This window comes from Hippocampus comes, unplaced genomic scaffold (assembly GCF_001891065.2).
Source record: "Hippocampus comes isolate QL1 unplaced genomic scaffold, H_comes_QL1_v1.1 scaffold123, whole genome shotgun sequence".
NCBI classification, from domain to species: Eukaryota; Metazoa; Chordata; class Actinopteri; order Syngnathiformes; family Syngnathidae; genus Hippocampus; species Hippocampus comes.
In genome coordinates, this window is record NW_017804997.1 from 442,311 (window position 1) to 451,884 (window position 9,574).

The 9,574-nt window shown below is 39.9% G+C and overlaps 1 protein-coding gene across 3 annotated transcripts in view; it reads right to left on the reverse strand.

The window, feature by feature from the left end:
• tln1 (talin 1) overlaps positions 1 to 9,574 on the reverse strand; it is a 94,500-nt gene that overhangs the window by 39,805 nt on the left and 45,121 nt on the right. For 2 of the 3 annotated variants that reach the window (XM_019894296.1, XM_019894288.1), the window contains 10 exons: positions 9,156 to 9,264; positions 8,271 to 8,479; positions 6,455 to 6,553; positions 6,053 to 6,115; positions 5,143 to 5,310; positions 4,314 to 4,608; positions 1,926 to 2,092; positions 1,418 to 1,546; positions 1,116 to 1,229; positions 208 to 321 (listed from right to left, as the gene is read on the reverse strand). In XM_019894296.1, the coding sequence (XP_019749855.1) occupies positions 208 to 321; positions 1,116 to 1,229; positions 1,418 to 1,546; positions 1,926 to 2,092; positions 4,314 to 4,608; positions 5,143 to 5,310; positions 6,053 to 6,115; positions 6,455 to 6,553; positions 8,271 to 8,479; positions 9,156 to 9,264 (1,467 nt within the window). The remainder of the gene's footprint in view (positions 1 to 207; positions 322 to 1,115; positions 1,230 to 1,417; positions 1,547 to 1,925; positions 2,093 to 4,313; positions 4,609 to 5,142; positions 5,311 to 6,052; positions 6,116 to 6,454; positions 6,554 to 8,270; positions 8,480 to 9,155; positions 9,265 to 9,574) is intronic. The other variant, XM_019894306.1, reaches the window with a different exon arrangement.

A 9,574-nucleotide genomic window follows, 5' to 3' on the forward strand; every position in this document is an offset into this window, starting at 1 on the left:
TCATATGTAAACACACTTCCCACAGAGGTGACAACCTTCAGCTGAAAACCAAAAAGTTGCAAATTAATGTTTATTGAATAATTCGGAGGGCGGCACGGTGCTCGACTGGTTAGCTCATTGACCTCACAGTGCAGAGGTGCGGGGGTTCGATTCCGTCTCTGGCCTTCCTGTGTGGCGTTTGCATGTTGTTTGTGTGTGGTGCAATACCTGCAGGAAGTTCTGGCTTGCACTGATGAGGGCCAACTGAGCGCTGGGGCTGTCAGGCTGAGACTGGCTGCCTCTGACTCCTTGAACCAACTGAGGAATTTGCTCTGCAACCACCTGAGAGACACATACACAAAAAGAAAGACCTCAGCAAATGTATCGATAGGAGTGGAGCTAGTTGCCAGTTAGTGCTGGCCGCTCTCAGGTGTGTTGGGTAAGTTTCTCTATATGTGTATATTTACTTTCGTGAAACCCTGGCGGTGGATGGTATGATAAATAACAGGCTTAGAGAGTAACGGAATACATGTAGCAACCAGAATTACCGATTCTGAATTTAACAAAATGCAACTGTATTCCGTTACAATTGCAGAAAAAAATTGACATAATCCGATTATAGGCATATTTATTAAAAATGGGGATTCTTTTGCAGGATTACAATTACTGTATACGCAGACGGAGATACGCCATTGGCCCGCTTGTTTATATGAGCCCTGAGCACAACAAGTGGATACATTTTCACAATTCTTCTATCTCATATGGACCACCTGACTCTACTCACGCAGTCGCTGCGAGCAAATGGAAGTCGAAGGAACATTTTGTAATCTGTCCTCCAAAAGCGGCCCGTTGAAAGCTTGTTTGCGGGCATGTACACGTGTCATCTTATGACAGCCCCTGAGTGAGTCTTTGGCTGTGTCCAAAATCAAAGACTGGGTCTTCAGAAGGACGCATTTTCAGCTGCATTTTTCCCCCCCGCATGATGTCACATCCTGCGCAACTTGACCGCATGTGGTTTCCAAGTTTTAGAAAGACAATTCACCTCTGGTATCTAGTTGTATTAAATGTGTTAAATAAGAACAGATGAAGAAAAAAAGTAGCATGGTATACTTTATAATAATACTATAGGTATTTACCTTGCAGCTTTGGACCAGCTGCTGCTGGGCAGCCTGGTTCTTGTTGGATGAGGCAGCATGCTGGGCTGCAGCTATTGTCTGAGTAGCTGCTGCAGCTGCTTGTCTTGCTGCGTTCTAGCAGGAAAGAAGAAAATCATTTTGCAGCTTGAGTTCAAGTCGAAAGTATCAAGGGCATTAAATTGAGGCCACTAAATGTGGAAATGCACAATGGGGTAAGGAAACATTTTATTCAAACGCTCAAATGTTGATAATCCTGGGTGAGTGACATGAAAACAAACACATTTTCTTTGAATTTGAGTTACCTCGAGTTTGTTGACCAAACGTTTTTTGATCGCATTCTGCGCCGCAGCATTCGTTGCAATACGTAGACCTTCTGCCGCCTCTCGCAACCTCTGCTGCTGCTCTTCACTGTCGGGGTTTGCTGCAGCGCCCTGAAGGAAACACACACAAATGTCATTTTATGCCATACGACTGATTCAATTTTTTTTCCATATACATTATACATAGATATACAGCTAAATAAATGTTGAACTTTTAGGCTTTGCATTTATTCTTTTTTCTTGTCTGTTTAGATCACTGCAAGCTCAGCATTTTTCCAACTCTGCTACCCCAAGTAGAAGAAGCTACTCAAGGTGTAAATCAGGGCTCTGTTGTGTCGTCATGGGAGCGAAATCCAGATTCGCCATTGGCCGAGCAGTTTAAGGGGCAGAGTATAAAATTGCGCACATGAGCACGACCCCTCAAAACCGGTTAATTTCAGCAACACAAGAACAAGACTGCATAAAGTATGCTATAAAAATACATGCAGACCTTGGCCGCCTCCACCATCTTGGCAGTAGCATCAGCCAGAAGCTTGGCAGCTGACAGGAGCTTTCGTGAATTTTCCAGGTCTGACTCTCCCTCTGCATCCATCTTAATGGCATTGACCAGATCAGATGTGGCCTGTGCAAGGATGCGAGCCTGGCGAACCATCTCACCTGTTAGAGAAAACGTTACAGTAACGTAAAAAAGCTAAAATCTGCAGCTGTTGAATATGCAGTGGCACGAACAAACAGATCAAAACGTCCTGGCCTGTATATTTTTTCAGATCTATTAACCCGAAATAAATGTTTTCTGCATGAGCAGTAAGATTTTCCCAAAAATTGTGAATATTGCCGGGTACATAAATTCAGCCAGTATGTAGAGGACTCACATAAATGTTCATCTGCTTATTACTTTTGACAAGTTTTTTGTTTTCTACAGTTAAAATTCTGTTCTTGCCATGCTTTACATTGTATTTTTTTCTGCTATGTGCTTTTATTTTGGTGCTTTTCAGGTAGTTCAGGAAGTGCCGATCCAAATCTACCTGGCTCAATGTAAAAAAGTAATTGACCCCCTGGCTAGATCACAAAGTAACTGTGACTAACAAATGTTTGGGAAATCTGAGTAAAAATTTCACAGATCACACCCTAGCAGCACATTTGTTGAATCAAGAAGTCACATCAATAGAATCTGGAAGACAAAGTGAAATAACAACAACATAATAACAACAAATGCATCATCCCACAATCCAAAGAAATTCAAGAAGAAAAAAAAAACGTTATTGAAATTTATCAATCTGGAAAAGGGGGCAAAGCCATTTCCATGTCTCTGGGGCTCCAGCAAATCAGTGCCAGAGTCATGGAGAAAACTGGGAACAGTGGCCAACATTTTCAGGAGTGGTCAACCAGCTAAAATTACTCCAAGAATGCGACGACGACTCATCCGGGAGGTTGCAAAAGAACCTAGAACAACATCCAAAGAACTCCAGACTTCATTGGCCTCAGTTTAGGTCAGTGTTCTATCATAGGAAAGACACTGCCCAAAAATGGCATCCATGGGAGAGGACCCAGCCGAAAACCAAAGCTGTCCAAAAAGAACACATAGGGTCGTCTCACATTTGCCAAAAGACATCTTGATGATCATCAAAACTTTTGAAGAAGCATTCTGTGTAATGATGAGTCAAAAATTTAACTTTTTGGAAGATGTGTGGACCAAGACAACTTGCTGTGATTGCGGTCAATTCTGCTGTCTACCAGAAAATCCTGAAGGAGAACATTCAACCATCAGTTTGCGCTCTCAAATGCAAAAGCACTCTTAGATCATGCAGCAGGACAACGATCCAAACCACTACAGCAAGTCCACCACTGAATTGCAAAAAAACCCTGCAAAAAACAAAAAACTGAATTAAGGTTCTCGAGAGGCCAGGTCAAAGTTTGGATTTGAATCCAATTGAGATGCTGTAATGTGACCTTAAACGGGCAACTCATGCTAAAAAAAACCCTCCAATATGGCGGAGAAGAAGCAATTCTGCGAAGAAGAGTGGGCCAAAATTCTTCCACAGCGATGTGAAAGACTCATCACCAATTATTGCAGATGCTTGATTTCAGCTATTGCTGCTGAGGTTGGCACAACACATTATTAGTTTCAAGGGGCAATTACTTTTTCACAGAGAGTCAGAAAGGTTTGTGATTTTTTTGTGCCTTAATAAATTGAATTGTCATTTGAAAATTGCATTTTGTAATTCCTTGGCCTGTCTCTGTGTGACATTAAAATTGGTTTCATGAACTGAAAACTTTGTGTGTGATGAATATGCAAAGAATGCGGAAATCAGGAGGGGGGGAAAATTATTGAATTGTATTGAATCCATGCATGTATGTATGTATGTAAGCATTTTTCTGTGCTTCCATTGCAAAGAGTCGGTCACTTTTCAGCCTTTACTGGTGTACAGAACAATTAGATACACTCATGTAGTGTGGACTTAACCACGCTTCTTTTTCTTTGATACTATTTGTTGATTGTTCGACAGGAAACTTCCCCAATGCCGTTTGTGTTTGTTTGATTATGGATTATCAGCATGTAACACTGTTGCACATTGTGTAATCATGCATGTTGCATATCTTCCCTGGTAAGAAACACATTGTCATGCTGCTGAGATGTCACACTATCTACAGCTGTGGCCAGAATTTTACAAACACTCATCATGAGTATGAATGCCATGCTATGCCTGGACTTTGTAATTTTATGTTCGAATCAGTCTTTCTCCAGGATGGGAGAATTATAACACTAATCTTATGCTTTAAAAAAAAAAAAAAAAGTACAAATTGGATTCTATTGCACAGATGTTGCTATGTCAGCCTATATGATGTGTATGAGTCCTACTAAACATGAAACACCCACCAGCATTTCCCATTGAGCTGAAGATGTTCTCTGTGACATCCAAAATGCGATCGGTGGCTTCGCCGTGGCGTCCAATAGGATGACCTCCACTGGCGTACTGTTTAATATGCTGAAGTAGCTCGTTTAATGCCTGGGTGACGCCTGTTGCGGCCACGCCCACCTGCTTCAGGAGTCCCTCATCGTTTGTGGCCCCCTGCGAGGCATCCACGCAACCTTCTACTGACTTGGCCACCAGCTTGCCTGCCTCTATCAGCTGTTCCTGGCAAACTGGCGAGCTGATGGTTGGAGCCACCACCTACATGAGAGATGGTAGTGTAAGAAGCATCATAGAAGAAACAGAAAGACTTCAATTCTATCACCATCCTAGAAAAGCTCTCATCGCCCTATTTAACCTGATGAGGAACAATTTAGCTGTTTGTAAGAAACTATTTGGGGGGTCATGGAGCAAGAAATTGAGTATTAAAAGTATCAACAGATATGTGACCAGAATAAATATCAATATAAATCTCACCACAGTATTGCATGTGTAACTTGGATGTTTTTAATTTTTCATGCAGAATGTGTTCTTCTCTCGGTTTTTCACAATATTGAGGTAAAATTCCATCTTTCTTTTCATAGATCTTGGAAAAAGTGACCTTTATATTTTCCATCAAATAAAGCACATTAATGAAGTGAGGTGAAACTATATCCATGATTTCTAAATGGATGTCAGTCAGGAAGACTAGCGATAACTGATATTGCCATACGTACACCAAGATACAATATATTGAGGTATGGAAGTGTTGTCCCACCCCATCTAAATATTTCCGGTGGCGGTAGTCTAACTCACCCTTGTGCAGGCCACCAGCTGAGACGTGGACAAAGCACACTGGGTGGCTGCGGCAATAACTCTGTTCTGCTGGACGGAGTCCTCTGTCTTCTGGGCCACGTTTTTAGCTTTGAGCACAAGGGCTGCTGCGGCATTAGCCACCGCTTTAGCCAGCTGCATCAGCATATCCTGCAAAGGGCAAACATGCACATTGAGCAGGGTGAGAGGAAAGGTTTGCTATGATATCTTGACATTCAAATACCGTAATTGGGTTTGGAAATTAAATCAGAAATCAGAAAAGACAATTAAGACAGAGTAACGATTTTGAGATGGGTGATTGATTTAATATTGGATTAGCTAATCTCTCCAAACCCCCCAGGGAATGTTGAAATATTACAATGATGATTCATAAGATTTAAAAGGTATCATGATGAAATGTTGACTTAATTTTCTTTTCTTATTTTTTTTTCCCCCCAAAATTTCTTTTCACCCATTTATAATCTTGGCAATGATCGACTAAGAAAGCCAATACCTTCAAAACATACATCTCGGGTTTCCTTCCCAATACTTAATCACTGAAGCTGTATATTATAGCGAGCAATAGTCTTTACCCGAACCACGTTTTCAATTCCAATTGAGAAATATTTGTGTGTTTTACAGAAAGTGCAAGATTATGTATTAAACCAGAAGTAGGACTGGCAAGACAAATGAATGAAAATACACACCCGCCTCAGATGCCACCCAGGACCATACAAAATATGTGAGAATGGGTTAATTTTAACAGCGCAATATTTTCACCCTACAGTTTAGTAGAAATCAGTTTGGATTGACAGTTTGTCAGGATGATCACCGGACATGGATTATGAAATGAATTAATAGATTGCTTTGATTGGCATTTCATCGTTAAATGTCTTCAGCAGACATTTGTTACCATCATTTGACAATAAGAAGGCACTCTCCATCTGGCAGACCTGAAAGATCCTTTACCTAGAAACTGTCAAATATAGAAGAGAAAAAAAAAAGACAGAAAACAGTGTACCGGTATATACCTGTAAAGCAAAACCACAGGAACCTTACTTTGCAAAATCTCAACATTTTCTTAACTTAAGAGCGAACATATTCACGATGACCTTTAAGTGAGATTTAAAGGTTCTTTTCAGAAATACTGTACTTGTAAAAGTCAGTGTCGCCAATGTATTGTGGTAATTTGGAAACTATTAATTATTTTTGGATCAGACTTTTAATAGGCCCTCAGACTTATGAGTATTCATGTAAAATAATTATAAAGAAATATCAGAATTAGAACTCCCATTTAGAGTACCAGTACACATACCTGGAACTGTGGATCAGTGTCCGTCTCTCCGATGTGTGACAGGAGCTCTCCACTGGCCTGACCCACATTTCCCGCAGCTTGCAGTAGATTCTGACGAGGCTAAAAACCAAAGCCGTTTGTCCATATTATTGACAAAATTTATTGAGAGAAAAAAAACACAATCCATTACTGATACCCTTTACTTTGTAAAAGCGTAACCATCAGATTTAATGTTTCAAAGACAAGTCATTTTGACATCGTAAGTAGCAGGACAGATAGAGTTAGCAGGATAGGCGTGGCAGTATTTCATCCAAAAGGTTTGGAACCAGAGGGTTGAATCCTGCTGCGGATCAAAAAAAATAATAATAATAATACAAACTGCAGATACTCGTCTGCTTCCCGACGATTGTCTATTGACTAGCACGATTGATTTATTCATGTTTTTCTTTTTTAATTCGTCAGATTTTGTTCATTGTGGACGATTTAAAAAATAAATAAATACATAAATAAATAAATAAATAAAAGTTTTTTTTTTCTTTTTTGTCCACTTTGCTAGTGTAAATGTTTCGCCGACAGAGGTGGAACGAGTGTCTGCACGCCGCTAAGTTTGTTTAAAGAGCATTGCAACAGCAAACTCATTTCAGCATTCAGCAATTCCGCCGCAAGTACATTACTGAAGTTGCCTCACCCCATTTGGATAAAAATGCTCATCAGAAAATCAGCAGAGTTCCAGGGGATGGTTGACAATCACAGACCTCAGGTAGGTCCTGCACCTTAGCCAAAATGTTTGTTTTGGCCATATATTGTGGGATACTAGTAAGCACTATTTATCTTTCAAAACCAAGTTGTGTGTGTGGGGGGGGGGGGGTACATTTATTCTTTATCAATCCCATACAAAGTGGCTATTCCACCTTTATGTTTGTATTTAATTAAAGACAAAGGTTTTGCACTTTAATTTCAAGAGGGAAATAGGGTTATTCATCTTAACGGTTTGATTAAATAAAATAAAACCTTTTGGGGAGTTTTCTGTCGTTTTTACTGACTATATGTTTTCTTTGGAGGAGGGAGAAAAACGTGAAAATTGAAAAAAATATGTTTGGTTTTTTTTGTGGGGTTTTTTTTTTTGTTGTGAAAAAATGTTTTGTTTTGTTTCCAACCTCTCGGATGAGTCGTCGTTGCACTCGGAGTAATTTTTGCTGGCTGACCACTCCTGGGAATATTTGACACTGTTTCTGTTTTATCTATTTATGGCTAATGGCTCTGACAGTGGTTTGCTAAAGCCCCAAAGTCTTGGAAATAGCTTTGCAACCTTTTCTAAACTGATAGATTTCAATCATTTCTTCTTAAATTTCTTTGGATTGTGGCATGATGCATTTATTTCTTGAGATCTTGTAGCCTACTTCACTTTGTCTGATAGATTCTATTTGTGTGATTTCTTGATTCAACAAATATGGTGCTCAGGTGTTGCCTGTATAATCAGCTTTCCCCAAACCTTTGTTAGTCACAGTTACTTTGTGATTTAACAAGGGGGAGGCAATTACTTTTTCACATCGGGACAGGTCAGTTTGGATTTTTTTGTACCTTAATAAATAAAGTTGCCATTTAGAAACTGCATTTTGTATTTCCTTGGGTCGTATCTGTGTGACATTAAAATTGGTTTGATGAACCTTTGTATGTGACAAATATGCAAAGAACACAAAAATCAGGAAGGGGGCAATTACTATTTCACAGCACTGTACCCAGATTCAGGGTGGAGAAATGCTATTGTGCATCTTTAGTCTATTTTTTCAGGTTCCTTTCATCGGAAAACCATTGACTGATCTCATATGGTGTATACCTCTGTGTTTGCTGGCTGCGCAGTCTTCAGCATGTCAGAGACAGCACAAGCCAGGTTTTTGGCAGCACCTAGCAGCTGCTGTCCATTTCCTCCTTCATCCTCCATGAGTGCTGCCAACAGTTTGACACCCTTTGACATCTCCGTGAGGTTGGAGGAGATGGTGGTCACAGCACAGCCCACTGCTGTGTAGTCTGTCTCTGCTGGGTCACCTGTGGACAGGTACACGGATCAAACTCTATTTCTCACAATTGGAATAATTTTGAGTAGATGGGATCCGCCTCCACTGTTCCGAGCCAACTTTAGAGTGGCTCGAGTCATTCATTGTGCAGACGTCCGCCAAGGTGGGAAAATTAAAGTTTGCAGGTCAACACAATGGATTCAAGGCAAACAAGATTGAAATAAATACTTAAATTTGCATCGTTGGGTGTGTAAACCTGAAAAGCGTCCTCTTTAATAAAAAAAGAATGTGCTATATCTAGTCTCTAGAAGCGAAATAAGCAAACACTATTCAAACCAAATGCGACGGTTTCCATTTTTGATACTATCTGGTACAGATGTGATTATCAAAAATGGAAACTATCTGGTCCAGATGTGAGGTGGAGTCGAGAAAATTAAGGATCGTTTGACTTTCCTGCGGGCTATAAAGCGCAGTACAAACTTTGGAGCCGTTCATATGGCAAATGCGAATGGATGAATTGTTCCTTTATTATTCTGGACTTCACAATTGTTCCTAATTCTAGTTTAGGTTTCTGACATTGATTCAACACCTTAAAACCATTTTATTGCACGGTGATAACTCTGACTGTGGAAAGTAGCTCCACCCAAAGGACTAACACACAACGACTACAACATCTTGACCATGATGTCCGTTCTGAAAAGCTTTACCTGCTGTGAGGTTAACCATGGAGGCAGTGCCCGCTGTAATCGCATCCACCTGAGAATGGATCTCGTGTTTCGACTCGTCCATCTTGTTTTTACGCCAGGCTTGGGATGCCTTAAACACAAGAATAAATACTAATGAAATACTAATGCTGAGTTGCTTCACACTAAGGCATTAAAAATATAATAATAATAATAATAATAATAATAATAATAATACATTTTATTTATAAGCGCCTTTCAAAATACCCAAGGACACTTTACAATCAAAAGAGCAATAAAACCACAGATAAAATTATAAATAATAAAAGCGATGAGTTTAAACTGTATATGCAATTTTAAATAGGTGGGTTTTAAGATGAGTTTTGAATATAGGAAGAGAGTCAATATTTCGGATGTCGGGTGGGAGTGAGTTCCAGAGTTTG